This window comes from Candida albicans, chromosome 7, assembly GCF_000182965.3.
Source record: "Candida albicans SC5314 chromosome 7, complete sequence".
NCBI lineage: Eukaryota > Fungi > Ascomycota > Pichiomycetes > Serinales > Debaryomycetaceae > Candida > Candida albicans.
This window is the reverse complement of record NC_032095.1, coordinates 457,842-480,348: the sequence shown is the minus strand read 5'-3', so window position 1 is coordinate 480,348 and position 22,507 is coordinate 457,842. Positions and strand designations below refer to the sequence as shown.

Below are 22,507 nucleotides of genomic sequence, written 5' to 3'. Positions count from 1 at the left end.
ATGAGATATCTATGTGGATGCTAGATAGATGAGGGTTTAAAGAATCTTGATGATTTAAAAGTATTGGATGGTTATTTAATACTGTAGCTTTTTAATGCAAAAGAAAAAGGATGAAGGGAGTCGGAGGTGGAGGTGGAAGGAAAATAAAATGAAAACAATAACTAAATAATCAAATTTCTTAGCTTGATGATTGTTATAGGATTATTCCTAATTTGAAATATTTTAATGAATAGCTTGAAATGCTTAATAAGCTTGGAGGGGGTGGGTGGGGGTTTCTTTTTGAATCTCACTAGTTATGTACTTGGTGTAGTAATCTTCTTTCTTGACAGTGGCAAACTCAAAATTAATAAAAAAACAAAATGTTTCACAGGTGGTAAAAGCGGTCTTTACCTAGTTAAAAAAAAAAAACAGAAATCTAATGTGCACAATAGATGTGTAGACCTTGTTTATGATGTTGATTATAATGATTATGATAGTATTGTAGTTGTGGTGATTAATAGTATTGATGGATTGTAATGATAAATGAGTTGTATGCTTAATCTCTATTTTTTTTTTCTGAGTTTGTTTTGTTTTGTTTTTTTTAGTAAATTTTTTTTTCTCTCTTCTTTTCTTTTCTGTTAAAATGAAGTTGAAAAAAGAATCACGGGTAAAACGAACCAACTAACCAAATAAAAAAAAAGAGAGAAATGACTTTGTTTTGAAAATATGATTAAAATAAAAGTATTTGAATGTTGAATGTAACGGTGAATTAGTAATTGACAGAATATAAAACGGGGGGAGGAGGAGGGTATTGGGAACAAACAAAACAAAAGAATTAATGAAACTAGATAAACGGATAATGGCCAATGGCTAAAATAAAATAAAATAAAATAATAATGAAAATTAAAATTGAAAACAAAAAAAACTTCTACTGAATAATAAAGAATGACTTGTAGTCTCTTTTATATATTGTTTAATTCCTCAAGTACCAAAGTCAACAACAACACATAATAACAATTTTGAAATAAAAATTTTTCTACTATAAAGAAATTAAGAAATTATTTTAGTTAACTTGGGAAAAAGGTTAATGGGATATGAATATTATTATTGTTAACACATATTTTGTGTCAAAAAAAGCATTGTATTAACAACAACAACAACAACAACAACAACTTTATCAACAACGACAAGTACAATAATTCACTACAATGATTTCCTTTCGTGAATAAAGGACAAACCCAAAATATAAAAGCGTGTTTCTGATTTTGATGTTCAATATAGGTGCAGCTTGTCATAACAGATAATCTTTATCAGTCCTCTCTCTCTCTTTTCTTTACAAGATAACTAAACTCTTGTTATGCTTTTGAAATGAGAGGAAACTTTGGTTTGTTTTCTGTTATACTAAATTGTGGATATGATTTATGGTTTTGAAGCAACTCCAATTGAATTTGTTAACACAATTGAATGTTCTTCTGTGGTGTAGATTCATAACTTATGACCTAGAAAGTGCTACCAGTAATGCTTAGTTAACTTTGATATGTCTATCTAAAAACTACTATACAACAAGTAATAAAACCACAAAAGAGTAAAAAACAAAATACTAATTATCACAACCCTTTCAACTGCAATAGTTAATCAATATATAACCAAGAAGTTAAAGATTAAATTAATTAATTATGGGAGTGGGTGGGTGGGTGGTGATAGTGCTGGTGAAAAAACAAAAAAATTTAGAAACAAAAATTAACAAGATATTAGTCTCCCCCCACTCAATCTTCTATTTTTATTTTAAATTTGTGGTGGGAATTGCTTTTGACCCAGTTTTTTTTTTCTCCATTTGGTTATGACACTACCCATGCATCCATTCATTATAACTTTTTTTCACAGGCGTGTTCTTGTGCCCAACTTAATTTATTTCTCAACTTTACACGCACACGCACACATGTGTTTAATTAACTTCTAGTTTCTAGAGTCACACACAAAAGTTTATTTTTTCTCTCATACTCACTCACGCACACTCACACACACACTTTTTTTTGGTACGTTTTACACGCTCCTCTTAGTGAAATAAGTACACACACCTTTATTGTCGTATACTCTAGTTTTCTAATAATTTAACCCATAATAGAGTAGAGTTCAAGTTGACGAATATAGAGTTTATAATTGGTAATACATAGATAGACAAACAGCTGAGAAATCTTATCACTAGCAATTGACGCGTTCTTTCTAGCATTTTTTTTCTTTTCTCTGTTATGACCTTGGTCTGGGCAGTTTAATATAGATAAGGAAACAACTTACTAGTAGCTTATTTATTGGCTAGGTACCACTTGATATTACTTATTTTATATGGCTGTGTTGATCACTTTTGATATTGTAACCCTTTTCTTATTCTCTAACCTATCTATATCCCTTTAGTTTTGGATAATATCTAAGTTGTGTATGTGTTGTAAAACAGAGACGAGAAAGAGAGAAAAAAAAAAATATACTACTGATCCATTCATAATAAAAAACGACAGCTAAACAAGTCACTCTCCATATTTAATCAACATCTATCGCCAGTGAATTTGTGGAAAATGACAGAAGATATATTGGACAAACAAACATATGTTAGCAGCACAAGTCTACAATTTTTGCTTCAAGAGTTAGTACCGACCTCCATTCGTGTTTCGCATAAACTTTTAGATCCAACTGTCTCGACGTTTGCAGAAGAGTCTGAACAAACCAGAATAGATCAACAACTATCAACAATTAAAAGTGATTTCCCTGGTACAGTCAATGTCTTGGATTCACCGTTGTTAGACAATGATGAAGTCACCATTAGAGTGGAATCATATGGTTACAGTTTGGGATTGAAAATAGCTGAAGTGTTACTATATAAAAGTTCGGGCAATAAGGTGGTGGATATTTTGGACATTATGAAATTCGTGTGTCGAGACGTTTGGAAATGTTTATATAACAAACAAATGGATAATTTAAGAACCAACCACCGAGGAACATTTGTTTTGGTTGATAACAACTACAAATTGATTTCTCTGCTTAATAGTTCTAAAGGTATGCAAGAGACGTTGAGCAAGGCAAAAGTATATTTATGGTTCCCCTGTGGTGTAATACGAGGAATATTGATGAGTTTTGGTATTGAAGCTAATGTTTCAGCTGAAATAACCCAATTTCCAGCTGTAGTATTTAATATCCATACGAGCATAAATAATTAGAAATTAATAATATAAGTCATTGTATTCTTTAGTGCATCATTTGAATCGGGTGCGTCGCTGCTACCAGTGCGCCTTAATGGTTTGGTTTGGTTTGGATTGCTCGTTGATAAAAAACCTCTCGCTCACTCTCCCTATCTTCCTGCGAAGTTTCAACACTTCTTTCTCTTTGTTTGCCCCAGTATTTATTTCTTGTTTACCTCCCTCCCTCTCTCCCCATCTCAAACACACACTCACGACATGTTTAACCAACCACCGAAAATTTTACGTATAAAGAGAAAAAGACATCAAGACCCATTACAAGCCTTGATTCTTGAGGATAGAAGATCGGTAAAGCGGTCTAAACCTTCATCACCGGTGACATCACCTCGATTATCACCCACAACTACTACTCCTGTCACCACCACACCACTGGAAAACCACAATTATGTTTTCAAACTAGCCCGAACAGATGAATCTGACAAGGTCAATGCTCATGATGAATCAATTATTCAAACAATATTATCTGAATCACAAACTGGTATTGATGAGAATAATTTATCAGAACCCACCAAACGAAATTTTGTCATTCCCAAACACCAAACAGAAGAAGATATTGAAATTCCAAATGAACTTTCTGATATGCTTGATTCCTTTTTATCACTTGAGAAAAATAATGACACCAAGCGAAGGAAAAGAGGAAGGAGAAACACTAGTGAAGAATCTTCACGTCCTACACAATTGGTCAATGCAGAGAATGACAATGTTGAAGAAGAAGAGACCCAATACGTTTATGATGTCTATCATTTGACTGATAGTGAACCAATGACTTCAGCAAACCATCCACTGACACAAATAGGATATATTCGATTTTTTGAAGATGAAAATGAAACCAATTTATTAATGAATGATGAAGAAGATGAAACCAAACCCAATGTGTTGACCGATGATGAAGATTCTAATGCCGAGTCATTTTATCAAAATGATTATCCTAGTGATGAAGATGCCGGAGCTTTTAGTGAACAAGACTCACTAGAAGAAGAAAATGAAGGTTATGTTCCTCATGATGGGGTTGGATTCAAAGGTGATAATGAATATTTTGATTATGAAGAATTGGAAAATCTTGATGCTGAAGACAACTATTATGAAGAAGAAGAAGAAGCAGATTATGAAGATGAATCTAGTGGGTTTAAACGCAATCAGTTTTTCAAGTCTGATATTGATGATCCCATCGCGATACATAGAGATAAAGTATTTAGTAAACTAGAGAATATGATAAATAACAAATAAATAAATAAATAATAAATGTACTGATATTCTGGTTGACAAGATACATGTAACAAATGTTATGAAAAAAAGTATGGACTATCTAATACTTTTGATATGTCTAAATTCCCTTTTGGTGGCACATTGATAATCAGAACAGGGACAAATATTTCCATCATCCCCTTACATTTTGGTTCGGGTTGAACAACAGTATCATTTCTATATTCGTAACACTTGTCGGAAACAATGTGAAACACTCTTGGTTTGTACCGTTGATATAATTTTCTCATAATATGTTCTTCACCCTGCTCTGTCATTTCTCTTAATTCAAAAGCAAGTTTATGAGGTTTCTTTCTTTCTGGGTAATGTTTCCGTATTTCAGCAATTTTATTCGCTAATCCAGGATAATCTTTTTTTTTAAAATAAACCAATTGATAAGAATTTTTCACTTGATTTATAAAATCTTGTCGTACATATTTCAAATAGTCCATTGAATATAACTCAACAAATTGTTCTCTCAATATTTTTGACAACTTTTCAACATTATTAGGATGAGTCCAATACGAATCATGAATTGCACTAAAGGTAAGACCAGCTTTATTTGCACTGTCACATGTCATAAACAAATGGGCCGCATCTAATGAATGAATAAAATTTGGTGCAATTCCTAATTCATGTTTACGTCTATCCATTGGTGATAATTTGTTGGAATTATTCCAAGTTGTCTTTCCTATGGCACCATTAAATCTACTTGTGGGGATTTTCCGATATGCTTGAATCACTGGGAGCCCACATGGTGATATCCAACTCATTGGGAAAAAACTCATTGGTGTAGTGAAAATAGTTTCAAATGAGCTTGGATTGTTGTTGAGCAAGTGGTCTATGGTTTTTATATTGTATGAAGTAAGAATCCGTTTTGTATTTTGTAATAACCATTTCTCAATTTGTTTGGCATGGACAAATAGTTCATCAATAGAATCCAAAATCTTTTTGGCAAGATACGATGTTTGTGTTAGTTGAACGGATTTTAATTTATGTAATGTCTCGTTACTAAAAGTGGTTTTGGAAGGATTGGTACGATGATCTTCAACAATCTCTTTGATAGTTTGCATTATTTGTGAGCTAGCACCAGCTAAAGTGACCCCATATACCGTTGTCATCACTGGACGTTTCACTAATTTTCGATTTAAAATCGGTAAAAAAAATTTAGCAGTTTCCAAATTTACTGTCCCGAGATTCTGTTCCAGTATGTCTTGTTCAATTTTCTTTTTCACAATTTCTAAAACTTTGGTATACACATCTTGCTTTGTTTCCAGTCTAATCAAGTTAACGGCTGCTCCACCAGTTTCATCAGCAGCTAAACCTGCATAATGCTGTAACCCGTTACAAGAACCATCTTGATGAATCGGAAGACGGCATTTATAATCTTCAATCTTACCACCAGACATCCTATAATCTAATATTTTTTTGATTTCAAAACAAACTGCCAAAGCTGAAAATGGTTTATCAGCTTTCATCCACCATTTCTTCCCCGTCATTGGATTACGGGCTGAATCAATAATGTTATCATAATTTTCCTCATAAAACTCTAAACAATTTTTTTGTCCAAACAATGAAGCTAATTGATATTTTATCCAATAAAATCCATTGGGTCCTAATGGCTCACTATACCAAAACATAAATAAAGATCTTGCTAAATCACCTCCATAATGAGTCAAGGGAGAAAAAGGGTATATTCTACCTCTAAAATCTAAACTGTAGCAATGGTATAACAAATCTCCATTTTCACCAAAGGCATTGGCGAGTTTATTCATTATTTCAAAAGTTATTCGAAGACTTTTCAATTCTGTTTTGGTTTTCTGTGGTAAAGTTTCATCTGGTACCAGTGGCGGGATACTTAAGAACCCATCGGGGTTTCCCATTAATTTATTGAAAACATCCAACATTAATGGGTTTATCGCCCAAGCGGTATTCCCCATTTGATCAAGACATGAATATGCATTATCCAATTGACCCCTAACACCTGCCCTGTTCAATAATTCCACTTGAATGGAATCATTTGTTGACACAAAACTTGTTTTTATTGTTAGATACCCACCACTTTGAGGATTCACCCAAGGTTTTGGTGGATGTAACATTGGCAAATAATGTAAATGAGTCCCCAACTTCAAAGATTGTAGTTTTAATTCTATATAGGGATGCATTTTCACTATAATATAAGTTTTGTTTTTTGTATTAGTTATTCGTTTTGTTTCTTTACAAAAGGCAAGATATTCATCATCATTACCACCACTGGAGATTAAGAATTGATCAGCAATTTCTTTGTTTTCTAGTTTTAAAGAATTCTGAAGTTGTTCCATCTGTTTACTTGTGATGGGGACTTTGCAATTCTCTATTATCAACTTGACCAATTGATGGGTCAATTTAATATAAGCATCATCGTTTATATATTGGAATACTTCACCTTTCAAGTTTGGAGAAGCATGTTGTGATAACACACTAGGAAACGAATATTTCATCTTTTCTATAACTGTGGTTAATTTCCCATCGGGGGAGCCTAAAATTGAAAAAATAATATAATTTATAATCGATTGAATTGTCACTGTTTCCAAAAATGGCTTAAAGTGATGAATAATAACTTCTTCATTTGACAAACTGGTTTCAATTTCTAATATTTTTTCAATCTGTTCAGTTGTGTCTGTTATCCACTTGTGAATCAAATTCTTTTCACTCATGCCAAATTTGAAAGATTTTTCAAATTGTTTAGATGCTTCCAGTGAAACATGCACAATTCTATTGGTATACTTTTCTATTATTAATTCCTTCGACTTGTTAAAATCCAAGTATGCTTCCATGAATTGTGATTTCTCTTCAGTTGAAAGTGTATCATAATAATTGAATAATTTGTCATTGATATATTGACCACGCCATGTGAATTTGTAATCTGATATATATTTACAAATGTTTTCATAGTCTATCCCTCCATACTCATCCAAGTACTGATCAATGGACACCAGATGGTATGGTTCTCTCTCTATCGATGTTTTTGTAACTGGTAAACTAATTTGCTTCTCAAAGCAAATTTCTGTCAATGCTTTTTGCAAACTTTCTTCTTGTGTCAACTCATTGGCAAACTCTTGGATATCGGTGTCAAAACTTTTTAAACTATGTAAGAAGTATTCCATGATCGGATTGGTAATAATTCTTGATTTCCCGGATTGTTTTGAAACTGAGTAAAGATGCAATATTGTTTTTAAAAACAAGTTCTGAATATTTTTCATTTCTGAATACGGCACTGTTTCAGGCACTGTTCCAAGTCCTCTAAATTTCACTATCACTTTTCTATAATCCTCAATATTATTTCGTAGTAAATATAATGCTTCAGTAGATGTTGATTCTGAAAAACAGTTCAATCCAATCTTTAAACAATTGAAATAAAACTCACAATTATTTATCACATTATCATCCCGTTTCAACATATCATTCGCTATATCTGTTAATATTCGAGAAATCTGTTCAAGATTCATGATTTTAACATTTTGATAGAAGCTACTGACATATTTCATGACTTTTGTTGAACTTCTTGGTCCATGATTGATATCTTTGGTGACTTCAAATATCGATGAGGTGATATCACTCACAGATCGATCTGGTACAGATAATGTAGTTATTTGTCTTTTCAAGCATTTTAGTGTTATATTACATAAGTGTCTTCCCAGTAGTCTAAGTATTTGCATGATAACATCATTTGTTTCAAGGTAGTAGCTTCAAATGATTAGTTTGTATGAGTTGTTAAACGAAGAGTATTTTTTTTTCACTCTCAAGCAGATCCTCTCGCATACAAGAGAATTGCAATGAGAGTTTAGTTATTGTAGATAAACACCACCAATGGCCAACAAACAGGAGCTAGAGAAGAATATGACAGAGAATGCAAGTTTATCTCAAATTATATATCGAATGTAATGACAATGCCAACTCCGGTGTATGCTTTCTTCATGAAAAGATGTTCAGTATCCACTCATGCATTGCTAAACTAGGTAAATCGCGCTTAACTATTTTCTGACTCAACAAAAAACTTTTTCTTCAAAAGTTTGGCACTTTTTTCCCAAATGTAACAATAATTTTTCAAGATAAGAAACTTCTCTTTATTATCCATCACAACAGCAACTATATTCTACATTCATTTTGTTTAAAAAATGCACAAGGTAACAAAATTTGCAATTCGCCATTTGTCAGATAAAGCAAGTCGATTTGTTCCAAAAGCCGGTGTTTATCCAAAAGGTTATGCTGTGGGTGGAATTCATTGTGGGGTCAAAAAAGATGGGAAATCGTTAGACTTGGCCATTTTGCAAAATACATTTGGAAAGAACGCATCTGCTGCTGGAGTGTTTACAGTCAATAAATTCAAGGCAGCTCCAGTACAAGTTTCAAAGAAAATATTAAAAGAAAAGCTGGGTTCGGGTATCAACTCATTTGTTATTAATAGTGGAAATGCAAATGCAGTTACTGGTACTCAAGGTATGAAAGATGCCGAAGACATGGTTCTTGTGACTGATTCCGTTTTAGAGAATCCTACAAATTCTAGTTTGGTCATGTCCACGGGTGTCATTGGGAACAATTTGCCAATCGATAAAATCTTAGGTGGCATTCCGAAATTGGCATCTCAGCATCTAGGTAACACCCATCAACATTGGATTGACTGTGCAACAGCAATTTGCACAACCGATACTTTCCCAAAATTAGTAACTAAACGCTTTTCTATTGGTGATGACACTTATACATTAGCTGGTTTGTGTAAAGGGGCTGGTATGATCTGTCCAAATATGGCCACATTGTTGGGATTCTTTGTTACTGATGCGCCAGTAACCCCTTCAGCTTTGCAGCAGATTTTAAAGTATGCAGTTGATAGATCATTCAACAGCATAACTGTAGATGGTGACATGTCTACCAATGATACTATAGTGGCAATGGCTAATGGTGCTGCTGGCGGTGAGGTGATTGATAACACTTCTTCTTGTGCAGAAAGATATTCTCGTTTACAAGCCGAAATTGTTGATTTTGCTCAACAGTTGGCTCAATTGGTTGTCAGAGATGGTGAAGGTGCCACCAAGTTTATTACTATCAGAGTTAAAGATGCATTATCATACAAAGACGCCAAGTCCATTGCATCAAGTATTGCAAACTCATCCCTTTTTAAAACTGCCATGTATGGTAAAGATGCAAACTGGGGACGTATATTATGTGCCATTGGTTACGCAGATGTCACCTCTGCCAATTCTGTGATTCCAGAAAAAACTAGTGTCAAGTTTGTTCCTGTTGACGGAAGTGAGCATTTGAATTTATTGGTTAATGGGGAGCCCGAACAAGTTGACGAGGAAAGAGCATCTGAAATATTGCAAAATGAAGATTTGATTGTTGAAATCAACTTAGGAACAAACGGTGGCCAAAGTGCTGACTTTTGGACATGTGATTTGTCCCACGAATACGTTACTATTAATGGTGACTACAGATCTTAGAGTTAAATTTTATAAATGTGCATTTTGTTATCTTTTATTGTGTTTTTAAAAAACTCTCTATTTCTTTATTTATGAGTTCCACTGTCGATTCCTTTTCAAGAAACAAGGCATGGCCAGAGTTCTCTATGCAAACAATTTTTTTGGTGGTAGATGATAAATCATTGAAAAAGCTCTTTACAGCAGATGGATCCACAATTGAATCATTTTCTGATTGAAATATTAGTATCCTGGCTTTATTTGAGATATCTGGGATTGTTTCCACTAGTCTTTTACCTCTGTAATACATATCTGATATAATTTTTAGTGGACCATTAGGGCAACATAGTTTGTCATTGAACATTTCCAATTGTTTCTTTTCGTTGGTTGTCACCAGTGCATATGCAGAAATCGATTTCGACTCCCAATAACGAATGCCGGGAAACCAGTACAAGATTATGTTAACAAACATTCTTTTTAGTGGACTTGGCTGTATAGAGTCATGGAGCTTAACGCATGGCCCACTCAATATCACCGAATCTATCATATCTCTATATTTTCCCTTACATAAATAATCAAGAATAATTGCTCCACCCATCGAATGGCCTATAAGATTGAAAGATTTATATTTGGTTGTACTCTTTTCTATTACAAAGTCAAGATCTCTTATAGGACAGTCAACATCTGTATATGGTCCTCTAGTTTTGCCACTCTCTCTCAAGTCAAATGCAAAAAAGTCATATCCTAGGGAGGCTACAAAATATGCTAAATCCAGATACATCAAGATGTGTTCGGACCAACCGTGGACAAATATAAATATTCCCCTGAAATCAACTTCGGAGTCTGCATTAACCATATAAGTATTGAAAACACAGTTACCTCCGTTGAGTAGACATTCTTGAATTGGTCCTGAACGTGGTTGCTTTTCCATTTATAAAGCAAGATTTTCGTAGTTGTTGGTAAACATATAAAATAAAATAGAAATAATAAACATTTAAATAAATAAAATAGAACAAATCTTTATTATAGTACTAGAGAGAAAAAAAAAAATTTCTGAATTTGATTGGTTTGGAACATAATAACCAAGCATGCCATGGGTCGAAGATTATTTACAAAAATTTTTCCAATTAGACTAAACTCGTACAATAAGAAAACTAGACTAAATATTAATTGTTGCGAAACTCCCCGAAACATTTGTACCAGCAAATTAAACTTATGACACTCACGCATCGGATATTTTTTCCGAAAATGTGTGGTGCATACCTACATTAGGAAATCTCTGTCTGAGACAAAGCCGCCTTGTTTTCCTGCGGTGTTGACTCGGCGACAGCAAATGTCGGAGTAACCTCAGTTGACACATTTTTTGACCCCAGCAACGAAATATTCCTCAAAGACGAAACACTACTGGCTACTTTTGATATTTTCGACTTGAAGTCAATCATACTTTGATCAATACCAGTTATTCTTCTAGTGACTTCAACAATTGGCCACGGCAAAGCTCGGAACATGGGTATTACTTTGCTATATAACGGTAATTTAATTTCTCCTCTTCTTCCCAGTTCAATGGCATTAACTACACTTGATGCGACAAATGCAGGATCTAATTCAGGTGCAAAGATGGTCGAAGGGGTAGCCACGCCTTGAAACATTCCGGTCTTCAATTGGCCAGGACACACTAATAGAGTTTTGATTCCCTGTGGGTTCAAAGAAGGAGACCCCAACTCATAAGTTAAAGATTCATGTAATGCAATTAGCCCTGATTTTGATGCACCGTATGCACTGAGTCGCGCCGGAGACATGTATCCCAAAACCGAAGCTATGGTTACTATATAACCACGGCCCCGTAGCATCATATCGGGAAGAAAAGCTTTTATAGTGTAAAAACTGGATAGCAAGTTAATTTGTATTGTTTTTTCAATTTCTTGGAAGGATAAATCCAATACCGGTTTCCCCGTTGCAATACCGGCATTGTTTATTAGTACGGTTACTACCCCAATTTCTTTTCTCACTAGCTTTTGTGTTCTTAAAACATCCTGAGGATCACTAACATCACATTTGTAATGTGTCAATCCAACTGTGTTTAAATCTTCTTCTAAAGGTTCTAATATATCCAATACGACAACCTGTGCACCTTTGGAAATAATTTGCAGCACAAGTTCTCGTCCCAACCCTGTTACACCACCAGTCACTAAAACAATATCAAACCTCGGATCAAAAACATTACCAATGATTAGATCAGATATATATCTAAATTGTTTATTTAACCAATAGATCAAGTCGATGATTAGAGAGAGAATAACAAACATGGATGGTGAATGATGTAATAGTGACAACTAGAAACAAGAAAAAAAAAAAGGGGGCGGTAAATTGTATAGTAAGTAGTATGTTTAGTATCTTTTCTTTTATCACACTGTCAATTTCAAACTTTTAAAACATCGCAATGGCAGCTGTATAAAATAATTGGTTAGAAGATACCTTGACTAGTAATAATTGTCTATAGTATGCTTTGCCTATTGAGAACCATGAGCTATTACTGACCTTAAAGTTGGCGGTCGTGTGATATTTGCTAATATCAACAAGTCTTTTTTTGTTAGCCAAAAAAAAAAAATTTTCCAGCTTAGATTTCTTCATCTTAACAATACAATAACTAGTGCCCATCATGCTGACTAGAATGTTTATAACCTCAAAGAACAAATACAATAAGAAAATTGAAAATGCTATTAAGAAAATAAATAAACTCACGGCAAATCCAGAAACTTCATTTAAATTTGATGCTGAAAGGTTCAAAGAAATTGAATTATTTGTCTATGGCCAACGACCAATTACTTACAAGCCAGCATGGGGACTCAAATTGTTTTGGAAAGATAACTTACCCACTTTAAGATACCATAATCCTGATATTCAATTTACTGTGAACAATATTACTGTTGAAAGTGAGTCTGAGTTATCAAAGTTACCACTTAAATTAAAGGTTCATGGAACAGATCAAAGTAACAGCTTTGAAATTAATTGCACCGACAAACCTCCTTCAAAAATACTCAGTGAATTGATAGAAATTACAAAGGCTAGAAAGTTGACTGAGGAAGAACTTCCCAAACTTCCTCTTAGACCAGTCAAATAAATATAGTAGAGAAACCAAATTATTATAAAAAAATTAATAATAATAATAATAATGCATTAGTTTAATTATACTTGTACATACTGATTTTTGATTTATTTTTCTCAAAAATATATTCATATCTATAGAGAGATTAACATGTAAGTTTGTTCTTTTTTGTTTTGTTTTGTTTCGTTGGTCATGACAGAAGAAACTCTAATAATGCTTGTTGACCCTTAGCTTTCATCAATTGTTTAATCTTGAGTAGTTCTTGTATTTCGTTGTCGTTTAGAGTTTCATTTTCAGTTGGTTTTGATTCTTCACCTATAACTTGTAACAATGCGTCTAGATTTAATGCCTTTTGTCGTTCTTTGATCTCGTTTAAGCTCTCAACGGCTTCTAGTGCGTCAGGATCTTCTTCAAGTCGTTGTTGTATGTCGTATTGTGAAATTTCATTCAATACTTTATCTTTTGCTATCTTGCCAACAAAGTCCATCACTATCAGTTTTTCAGGGATTCTGTAAATTATGGATTTGTTTGACAATGCAGACGGTAGTGCTATTATTTTCGTGCTAGAGGCAGAGACTCCACGATCTGTTGCTACTGCTCGGAAAAATCCTGGTACTTTATAGTCTGGATGTATGGCTTCCATGTCTTCACCCCAATTCTCTAATACCTTCTTTTCCAAAGTAGTGCTTTTGTATTGCTTGTAATCATCAAACGCTACTGATTTGTCGGTATCATTGATGTAATTCTCATCATCATACTTGATAAATATATTGCTAAGGCCAGCCATTTTCATAAAATTACTATGCAAAGAGTTTTCAATTACTCGTGTTTCTTTAAATTGACGTAGTTTAGGAAGTCCTTTTGGAAACAAATCCTCAATGTGGTTGGGACATCTCCATTTATCACCAATAGTTTTTGGTCCAAATAACGGGGGGTCTAGACAGTCAATATGGTACACCAAAGGGCAATAGTCACAATGAATCAAAGTCCTTCGATTTAGTCCTGAGCCACCACATTTGTGGCACAAGTATGGATCTCCATTTTCGTTATATAAATCATCGATTTCTAAAGTCACATCGCGATTACAACCTGGTATTTGCGATCCGTTCAATTTTGCTGGTGGGATATCATCTTTCACACTATCATCGACGTAATCGCCATTGCTTTCGGTGGTTACCCCGACAAATGTCTTTTCACGTAATTCAAGAGGTAATTGAAATACTTTTGGATTTCTGGTTTCCAATTGGTTCAACAATTGTCCAAAGACCCCCATATCACGCCAATCCTGGATCGATTCCGGGTGAACTTTGGTATAGCATTCACGACAGTACCATTCGTCTTCGGGTGCCTCCTCTATAGGAGGATCACAACAAGTAAAATGAAAAGATTTAGGGCACTTCTCACAACAGATGAATATTCCAGGCATACCACAAGCAAAACAGAAATCGTCGTTTTCTTTTACCTCCTCCTCTTCTTCTTCGTGGTGCTTGTCTTTTTCTTGCTTTACAATACTGCCATTACTGGTTTTGGCATCGAACAATTTGGTTCTAGGTGATTTTGTGGGTGACGTGACTTTTATTTTTTTCAATGGACGCTGCTTCGCATTGGCGGAGCCATCTAATGATCTTTTTTGTTGTTGTTGTTTTCCTGTTTCTTGTGTGGGTGTTCGTAAAGTAAGTTTCAATCGTGTTGTTCTTTTTGGTTTTGAAGATGTTTTCTCATTTAATAGCGATTGTCTCAATTCGCTTTCTTTAGCTAGATCCTCACTCAAACTCGTTTTTAGATTGTGTTGATAATCTGCTTCAACTTTATTGGTATCTATTTCGTCCCCTGGTGTAGCTGTGCTTTCTCTTGAACTATCGCTGCTTTTAGTTCGCCTGTATTTCGCAGGCCATAAAGATTCCTTTTTGATTTTGTTGCTAGGAAACTCTTCTAATGGCAATCCAGTATAGCTTGGTGTAGGTGCTGCTAGCTCCGGTTCAACAAATACTGTGTTCCCGTTGCCAGAAACAGATCCAGGTTTACTGGATTTACGTCCTTCTTTGATCTCCGGACTAGCTGAAAGTTTTGGTATCGATTCAGCTTCTAGTTGGGCTATACGTGCCGATTTTCTCTTGCTCTTGACTTCATCACCAGTTGATTGTTTGTTTTGATTATCACCAGACCGACCACCATTATTTCCAGCACCACCGTTTGACATATTTCTTGTACTCAATGATAGCTTGATACTACCCCGATTACCAACTCTAGAGCCCATATAGAATGTTCAGCAATGGAAAACCCGTCAAATAGTTTTCTTTTCCACGGGTATAGATAGGATTAAAAAAAAAAATACCAGAAAAGAAAAAATCAAGAAGAAAAAAAAACAATACTGAAAACTAGAAATTTAAAATTTAAAAAAAAACAATTTAAAACCAATGCAGTTGACGCAATTGATATTTATGTATATATATATGAGGATGTGATGTGTTCTTGATAATGATTGTAATGTGTATATAAGATTTATAATCTATGTATTTACATAAAAAGAAAAGACCCAAGTGTCTAATTTTGCTCAGTGGCAGTAGTACCCTTCTTTTTAACTGGTTTTGTATTCAAAGGTTCTTCCAAGGTTTTCAAAATCTCTTCGTCTTTAATCAGCTTGTCTGATTTGTAAAAATCGGCATCAAACTCAGGACTGGTATATTTAACAATTCCGTGTTTGGTTATTCCAAAAGTGGTGAAGAATTGAGCAACGTATTCTCCTTCCTTTTCAACAACAACATCGTAAGGCAATAAGATTTTATGATTAACTGGTTCAGCTAAACCACCTCTGGACTTCTTTGGGTCTTCCAAATTACGGATATTGTATGGGAAAGGTTGATTGTTACATTTAGCTTTGAATTCAGTCAAGATCTTATGAGACATCTTCATCTTTAATGCGTAAGTTTCACCAGTCAATTTATACATAGAAGTTCTGAAATTGGAAGGCTTTGTTTTACCATCAGCAGAAGTCGAAATTAAGATATCTAATCCGTAAACTTCGTTTTCTTCAAATCTATGGGTTTCCATTGAGTTCTTGTTTTGCTTGGAAGGATTAAGAATGATCTCTTTTGGTCCATATAAAACCAATCTTTCTTGATTGTGAGATAACATATTTTCCAATGGGACGGTCTCGTATTCCTTAGCGACTTTGGAAACAACATTTGTGACGTCCCAGTTTCTATTGCTTGGTTTAAAAGTTCTTAAAGCGGCTTCAGATGCTGTCCAGGCAGCGTTCAATAAGTCTGCTCTTTTATCGGTGACTGGAGATTCCTTAGAGGCACCAATCACTAAAGTTTCAGCAACAATTGATGGAAATCCATCAATTTGAATTCCCAACATGATATTTACAACATCACCATTGTGTAAAGTAATGTTGGCCTCGTCTTCAGCATTAACAGGAGCCAAATGAGCAGGGATGTGGTTTGGGTTTACACAAGTTGGAAAGGCAATCCCCTTTGGAGTGTTTTTGGTTTTTTTGGAATTGTAAATCTTGGATAACTCTTCATTCATCAATTCGTCACCTTTGGTACAAAGGTCGTAGGTAGTTGCTCCATCGACTGCCAATGCCTTGACTTGGGCAATAACTTTGTTTGAGATCTCCCCAGCTGTTTTATACTTGGATACAACATCGGAGTTCTTAATAGAATAATCTGGGGCTGGGGTTTCTATATGACAATTGTTAGTATAATTGTATTCATCGAGAGCTATCTCGGGTTTAAAACGTACTTTTATCAGTGGAAGACATAATTGTTTTCTTTGAATAATGGAAATAATTGAAAAAGAAAAGAAGTGATGATTAGAAGGGGTAAAAAAAAGCAGTTGGATTTGAGAAGTTGTTGAAATTTTTTTCTTTTTGGCTGCGTTCTCCTTTCTTCCTTTTTCCTTCAGTTGGGAAATTGTGATGAGGGAGGGAAGGAAGAAAATGTACTTTTTCCTGTTTGTTACATAATGGAAGCATATATCCCGGCATATTCAATGTGACCAGATATTAAATTATGATACAGAACAATTAGATCATTATGGAAAGTTTTTGGATTTTAGCTTGTTCTAGTAGTTACTGTTGAGGTGTTGTTGTAAATTTGTACCTTCGCTTCGCGATCCTTGTTTTTCTCTCTTTTGCCCCAGATCTCCAAAAATTTTTTACACTTGCAAGGTAATAATGAAGCCCAAATAATTTGGAAAAAAATAGTTTAACAGCAAAAACATTAATCACAATCTGAACTGATCTTCTCAGTAACCACCAATGACAAATTATATGGTTTGCTTGGCTCACTTTTGTGAATTGCATGGGCCTAGTGTTATAGCTTGTACTCAAATTATAGACGAACGATCGGTGAAAGAAAATCTGCTTCTGGCAAATTCCCGACTGGCTAGTTGTTTGTCATGTCAATTTATTCTACCTGACTCCACTGCAAATTTAGTTACAAAACTAACCAAAGACAATGAGAAAAAACCTGCAAATCTCCATAAATCAGCTTCACCCATACCTACACTTACACCCACATCAACTCCAACTCCAACTGATTTGATACTTGAAAAAGTCAGCATATCGACCCATTACCCGTCCTCTCAAAAACGGTATTCGGCATTGACAAAGTTGGTTATGAAATCGCTATCAGTGGAAACAATGTCTGACTTGTCAAAGCCAATGTTTTATGGAGATGCAATCAATGGATATTGTATTAATCAGATATTCAAAGTTGAAGATTTGAATGCAAGGGGAGGCGAGAGGAAATATTCACTAATGGTGATCAGCGACAATGAATCAGAACTTTTGATGCGTTGGGAAATTGTTAGTATTTATTTCAATGTGGTTATTGAATTGATTCAAAAGAAAGTTGCAAAGGCAAATCAAGTTAAGCAAAGCGAAAGTAACAATAGTAGCAATAATTTTGGTGATGGTGATTCGAGTACTAACAAGATGTTTGATAACGAGAGATATTTACGTAGATCATTGATCAAACCGAAATCGCTAACTGAATTAACCAATGATAATGAGATATTTGTTAGAATACACTTGTGTGTTACAGAAATGTTAAAGGATATACTTGGGTAAAAATGGTCTAATAAAACGCAACCAAGTCTGCTTAATCCCAGCAGTAACTTGCAGTTGCTGTTCATTTATAGTCTAAACTAATCTATTCAAGTCTATCCAAAAAGTGGTTTTAATTTGCCTTGGGAATGTAAAGCTTGAATATCGGAATTACCGCCAATATGTTTCCCATTAATGAAAACATTAGGAACGGTACGTTGACCAGTTAATTCTTGTAATCCATTTTGAATTGCAGAACCTTTCGGAATTTGATCTAATTCAATAACTTTGTAATCTTGGTTTAAGCTTTGCAATAATGTTTTTGTTGAAGTACAATAAGGACAATAAGATTTGGAATAAACAAGTACCTTGTGTGAATTAATGTTGGATTCTATCTCTTTCTTCAATTCTGGGGTGATTGGTTCATTTTGGAACCACGATGATAACCATCCAATAAGCAGGCTCATGACAAAATTTGGTTGATAAGATAAAGAAAGAGTACAAATGATTGAGTTTCTCACGGGTCTTTTTTTTTGTTGTCGTTGTTGTCTTGTTTCTGTTGTCTTTTCTGTTTGGAAATAGTCCATGTGTGGGTTTTCTTTTAGAAGTTGAATGGATATGAGTATAGTATTTGTTGAATCTGTAAGTATTGCATCTTTTACTTTGATACTGAGCAATATCTTTTTGATGGTATGTGATTATGTAAATTTTTTGCTCTTTTCTATAGTTTTAGATTTTTTTGGCAATAATTTTGTTATAAAAAAAATGCATATCACCATGGTTGTTAGAGGAGTATAACTGGAACCGATCAGTAAAATCAAATATTTCAACATAAACATTCAAGAAGCTACACATACTCACAATTACACACTATAAAGCCACTAAACACCTCTCAAGTCTCAATATTTCTGAGGATTCAATAATTCTTGCAATTTCCCATTGGTGTGCAATTGCTGAACTTCTGAATTTCCTCCAACGTGTTGTCCGTTTATGAAGATTATGGGCACCATATATTGACCAGTATTAGCATACAATTGATTCTGAATAGTCAATCCGTCATCGAGAATATTCAAGTTTATGACTTCGTACGATTCTTGTGGATATTGTTCATTTAATAGATGTTTGGTTTGGTCACAAAATGGACAATAAGTTTTAGAATAAATAACAATCTTGTGAGAGTTAATAGTGTGTTCGATTTCTTTCTCAGTTTGTGCAGTAGGTGGAGGTGGTTGATACCACAAATTGAATCCCCAGGCAAGAATCAGCAGCATTTTGTCTATCATAAATGGTTTTTTAAGAAATAACTTCAGTTTGTATTAGTACATTATGCTGTATTTATATGAGATAAGTAAAGGGAATAAAAAAAGTGTAGGAATTAAAGTTCGATTAAACTGTGGCTCGAGATTACCCCCCTTCGTAGCCACCATTATAGGGACAATGGGTTAATGTTGTTGTGGAGCTACTATGTGACGGTGAACGTGTTGTCAGTTCTATAACTCTACGTCATTTATTTATCTTATTCTCTATTAAGCTATACTAGGCAATGATTATTGGTAAGCAACAAACAATTGTTGGCTAAACAACTTCAAATCTGGGTTGTCAAAATTAAATACATGCAAAGTATCGTCACCACATTTGTAAGTTCCATCTGGTTTGAGTTCTTGTTCATCTGGATTGTCATACAATTCTTCCAATGTTATGTTTGACTCAACAGCAGTAGCTGGCGGGATACAACCAATGGTAATATGGAGTTGTTTATTAATTGGTTCAATTTCACTTTGTAGAACGTCATTAGTATCGTAAATTTTCAATATTTCAACTTTAATACATGCCAATTTATCGGTGTTGATTACTATTTGAAGCAATTTAACATCAGCAAAAAATTTCAACGCTGATTTTGGCTTATTGGGATCACCTTTGCCTAAAGTCTTGACAAGTTTTTTCCATTTGACTCGACCGGCTTTATCTTGTTTACTGCTTGCTATATGACCCAATGTTACATGAAATTCCGTTTGAATGTGTGATTTTATATTTTGAAAATGTTCATTATGGGAAACGATTTCTAAATTCTCTAGAATTGAAGAATAATGCATAGCAATACCATAATATGTGGGGTCTTTCTTAATAGTATTAGCAGTCATGTTTTTAACAAACGTGGGTTTATAATCAAGAGCTTTTTGGAAGCACTCATTGATTAATTCATCAGCTGGTTTTTCTTTAATCAAATCGGGGAAATTTTGCACCAAATCATCAATTATGATTCTAACATTCTCCAAAGACGACTTCAGCGAATTCTCATCTTTTGACAATTTTAAATGTATGACATGATCAAACTGATCATCAGGGGATCTTGAAGTATTTATTGGCTGATATCTTTGAATAAAACCTTTCATGACACTTTCCACCAAATTCTCATCCAGTTGTGATTTGATCGATTGGTGATTATCTCCTCTTTGAATAACTCTATTATAAGTGATATCCCAAAGTTCTTCTTCAGATAAATCTTCAGGGATAAAATTGATAGCAATATATTTCAAATCCACTGTATCATCCAAATGTTCATCTCTTTTTTGATCAATAGTAGTGAAGATTTGTCTACGTTCACGAGATGCCGAATTGTTTCTATCAAACAAAACCACACTTTGGTCGTCATCCTCTAATGCCAATAAAGTCAAATCACAGATTTTTAATTTTGCCTTTTTCGAAATGTTATCATTTTGAATATGCGTCCATTGTGGGAAAAGGTTGTTTAGTGTGTTGAAAACGGTAGTCTTCCCGCAACCAATAGTGGCGATAGGAACAAATATGTATTTGGTAGTGGTACTCAACCCCTCGTTACCATTAGCTAATGCTAGATTTTTCAATTGGTCACTTAATTCACTATCAATACTCAACAAATTCATACCATTAGTTTCGTTTAATGATTGCAAAAATAACTGACGCACTTTAATGATATCAAATCCGTTCTCAAAATTTCTAGCAATTTCTGGTTCCTGTTCGAATAACTTCTCAACAAATTGTAAATACTTTTTGGTAATTGGCTTATTTTTCTTGATTTTGATTGAGTTGATAGGTGTACCATTTAAAAGTTGTTTGGTCACCTCTCTGAATTGTCGATACAACAAATATGGCTGTTCAAATTTATACTTGAAAAAAAAGCAATCCCCGTCAGTGTCACCATTGGTATGCAGTTGGCGGTGACATCTTATCACAAACCCTTCAATTTCTCGACCATTATATGTCCCCGTCTCACTGCACTTGTGTAAGAACTTGAATAATTCGTCAGCATTATCATATGTTAAGTATGAAACGTATTTGAACCCCCACTCTTTGGCAAATTGCAAAACTTGATCCATTGGCAAAGTTTTAAACGTTATGGTATTATAGTTTAATCCATGAACGTACAACCCTGATTTATCTTTAGGGTAAGGCAATACATGCTCTTCAAACTCATCATCACATAACTCAGCAACAACTGTTAGATTGTTTTCATATAAATAATGTGCTAGTTGTTTAACTTTTTGTTGATCGCCATCAAATTGTTGTAATAATTCAAATTCCCCTTGTTTGGCATGATTTCTGGTCGGCGCCGTTGCCGTTGCCGTTGCCGTTGTTGTCTTGTCACTTTCATTATCATCAATTCTGTCTCCCGTAGAGTGCTTGGAACAAACCACAATATCTCCTGTACTTAATCCACTGATAAATATAATGCATCCATTTTCTTTTAATGTGACTTCATAGGGTCCATGAGTAGAGGTTTTCAAATTAGTTTCTTTTGTGAATGGTTTTTCTTCAACATTGAAAAATTTATCGTATCCTCTTACGGCAATAGTATCATTATTTAATGTAAACAATCCACGCGCTTGAATTGGAAGTTGAACCGAAGGTTTGCCATAATCCCATTCCAAAAATTTCCAAGAATCTAATTTGATCTGAGTGTTACTGACAAAATTGGTGAGCTTGATTGATTTCCCATTACGTTTTAGTTTTGTTGCTTCATTTAATTTATTGCAAAGCTCAATTATATCAGATTGTGAATCTTTCATCTTGCAAAAACACTAAACTAGACGTGTAGAAGAAGGGGGATGTATATTTGTAGCAGCAGGAATGTTTTAGTCTTTTAACCGAAATCGATGAGTCAAACTTTTTTCTTTTTCCATGGTACCACAAGACGGTCGTGTGCTTCGCCAAATCAGACCAAAATTCTGGACTCGATGTTTAAAATTTAGTCGATAAAGGTGTAGTAGATGCTACCACATAGACGGGAATGCTAACAATATATTATTGATGGATTAAATTCCCACAATTGTGGTTCGAAAATAAATCAGAAGAGTAGTTTTTGAGAAAGTTTGACTATCATGATATTATGACGAGAGAAATGAGAGATAATAAAACGTTAAAGTTTCCAATTTTTGGATAGAAC

General features: G+C 34.3%; 13 protein-coding genes and 1 non-coding gene across 14 annotated transcripts; 5 read left to right on the top strand and 9 right to left on the bottom strand. All coding sequences in view use genetic code 12, as the record gives it.

Annotated features, from left to right (window-relative positions):
- Nucleotides 1–310: 310 nt before the first annotated feature.
- On the bottom strand, nt 311–458 carry CAALFM_C702190WA. Its single transcript, XR_002086420.1, has one exon. It is a non-coding gene; the product is annotated as an uncharacterized ncRNA (small nucleolar RNA).
- A 2,091-nt stretch (nt 459–2,549) lies between these two features.
- Nucleotides 2,550–3,188, top strand: TRS33 (Trs33p; the record flags this gene model as incomplete). Its single annotated transcript, XM_716242.1, has 1 exon — nt 2,550–3,188. The coding sequence occupies one exon, from the start codon at nt 2,550–2,552 to the stop codon at nt 3,186–3,188; it is 639 nt and encodes a 212-aa protein (XP_721335.1).
- Nucleotides 3,189–3,425: 237 nt separating this feature from the next.
- On the top strand, nt 3,426–4,454 carry CAALFM_C702170CA (uncharacterized protein; the record flags this gene model as incomplete). Its single annotated transcript, XM_716243.1, has 1 exon — nt 3,426–4,454. One exon carries the CDS (start codon nt 3,426–3,428, stop codon nt 4,452–4,454), a length of 1,029 nt encoding a protein of 342 aa, XP_721336.1.
- Nucleotides 4,455–4,510: 56 nt separating this feature from the next.
- On the bottom strand, nt 4,511–8,167 carry CAALFM_C702160WA (uncharacterized protein; the record flags this gene model as incomplete). The annotated part of the gene is made up of 1 exon (XM_716244.2): nt 4,511–8,167. One exon carries the CDS (start codon nt 8,165–8,167, stop codon nt 4,511–4,513), a length of 3,657 nt encoding a protein of 1,218 aa, XP_721337.2.
- A 459-nt stretch (nt 8,168–8,626) lies between these two features.
- ECM42 (glutamate N-acetyltransferase) lies at nt 8,627–9,946 on the top strand (the record flags this gene model as incomplete). Its single annotated transcript, XM_716245.2, has 1 exon — nt 8,627–9,946. One exon carries the CDS (start codon nt 8,627–8,629, stop codon nt 9,944–9,946), a length of 1,320 nt encoding a protein of 439 aa, XP_721338.1.
- A 34-nt stretch (nt 9,947–9,980) lies between these two features.
- Nucleotides 9,981–10,853, bottom strand: CAALFM_C702140WA (uncharacterized protein; the record flags this gene model as incomplete). Its single annotated transcript, XM_716246.2, has 1 exon — nt 9,981–10,853. One exon carries the CDS (start codon nt 10,851–10,853, stop codon nt 9,981–9,983), a length of 873 nt encoding a protein of 290 aa, XP_721339.1.
- Nucleotides 10,854–11,190: 337 nt separating this feature from the next.
- CAALFM_C702130WA (short-chain dehydrogenase/reductase) lies at nt 11,191–12,228 on the bottom strand (the record flags this gene model as incomplete). Its single annotated transcript, XM_716247.1, has 1 exon — nt 11,191–12,228. One exon carries the CDS (start codon nt 12,226–12,228, stop codon nt 11,191–11,193), a length of 1,038 nt encoding a protein of 345 aa, XP_721340.1.
- A 353-nt stretch (nt 12,229–12,581) lies between these two features.
- Nucleotides 12,582–13,043, top strand: CAALFM_C702120CA (mitochondrial 54S ribosomal protein MRP49; the record flags this gene model as incomplete). The annotated part of the gene is made up of 1 exon (XM_716248.1): nt 12,582–13,043. The coding sequence occupies one exon, from the start codon at nt 12,582–12,584 to the stop codon at nt 13,041–13,043; it is 462 nt and encodes a 153-aa protein (XP_721341.1).
- A 175-nt stretch (nt 13,044–13,218) lies between these two features.
- Nucleotides 13,219–15,285, bottom strand: CAALFM_C702110WA (uncharacterized protein; the record flags this gene model as incomplete). Its single annotated transcript, XM_716251.2, has 1 exon — nt 13,219–15,285. The coding sequence occupies one exon, from the start codon at nt 15,283–15,285 to the stop codon at nt 13,219–13,221; it is 2,067 nt and encodes a 688-aa protein (XP_721344.2).
- A 287-nt stretch (nt 15,286–15,572) lies between these two features.
- On the bottom strand, nt 15,573–16,797 carry CAALFM_C702100WA (uncharacterized protein; the record flags this gene model as incomplete). The annotated part of the gene is made up of 2 exons (XM_019475489.1): nt 15,573–16,717; nt 16,779–16,797. 2 exons carry the CDS (start codon nt 16,795–16,797, stop codon nt 15,573–15,575), a joined length of 1,164 nt encoding a protein of 387 aa, XP_019331034.1.
- A 510-nt stretch (nt 16,798–17,307) lies between these two features.
- Nucleotides 17,308–18,108, top strand: CAALFM_C702090CA (uncharacterized protein; the record flags this gene model as incomplete). The annotated part of the gene is made up of 1 exon (XM_716253.2): nt 17,308–18,108. The coding sequence occupies one exon, from the start codon at nt 17,308–17,310 to the stop codon at nt 18,106–18,108; it is 801 nt and encodes a 266-aa protein (XP_721346.2).
- A 92-nt stretch (nt 18,109–18,200) lies between these two features.
- On the bottom strand, nt 18,201–18,671 carry CAALFM_C702080WA (uncharacterized protein; the record flags this gene model as incomplete). Its single annotated transcript, XM_716254.1, has 1 exon — nt 18,201–18,671. The coding sequence occupies one exon, from the start codon at nt 18,669–18,671 to the stop codon at nt 18,201–18,203; it is 471 nt and encodes a 156-aa protein (XP_721347.1).
- Nucleotides 18,672–18,983: 312 nt separating this feature from the next.
- GRX1 (Grx1p) lies at nt 18,984–19,355 on the bottom strand (the record flags this gene model as incomplete). The annotated part of the gene is made up of 1 exon (XM_716255.2): nt 18,984–19,355. One exon carries the CDS (start codon nt 19,353–19,355, stop codon nt 18,984–18,986), a length of 372 nt encoding a protein of 123 aa, XP_721348.2.
- Nucleotides 19,356–19,631: 276 nt separating this feature from the next.
- On the bottom strand, nt 19,632–22,130 carry LIG1 (tRNA ligase; the record flags this gene model as incomplete). Its single annotated transcript, XM_716256.2, has 1 exon — nt 19,632–22,130. The coding sequence occupies one exon, from the start codon at nt 22,128–22,130 to the stop codon at nt 19,632–19,634; it is 2,499 nt and encodes an 832-aa protein (XP_721349.1).
- Between the last annotated feature and the right edge of the window lie 377 nt (nt 22,131–22,507).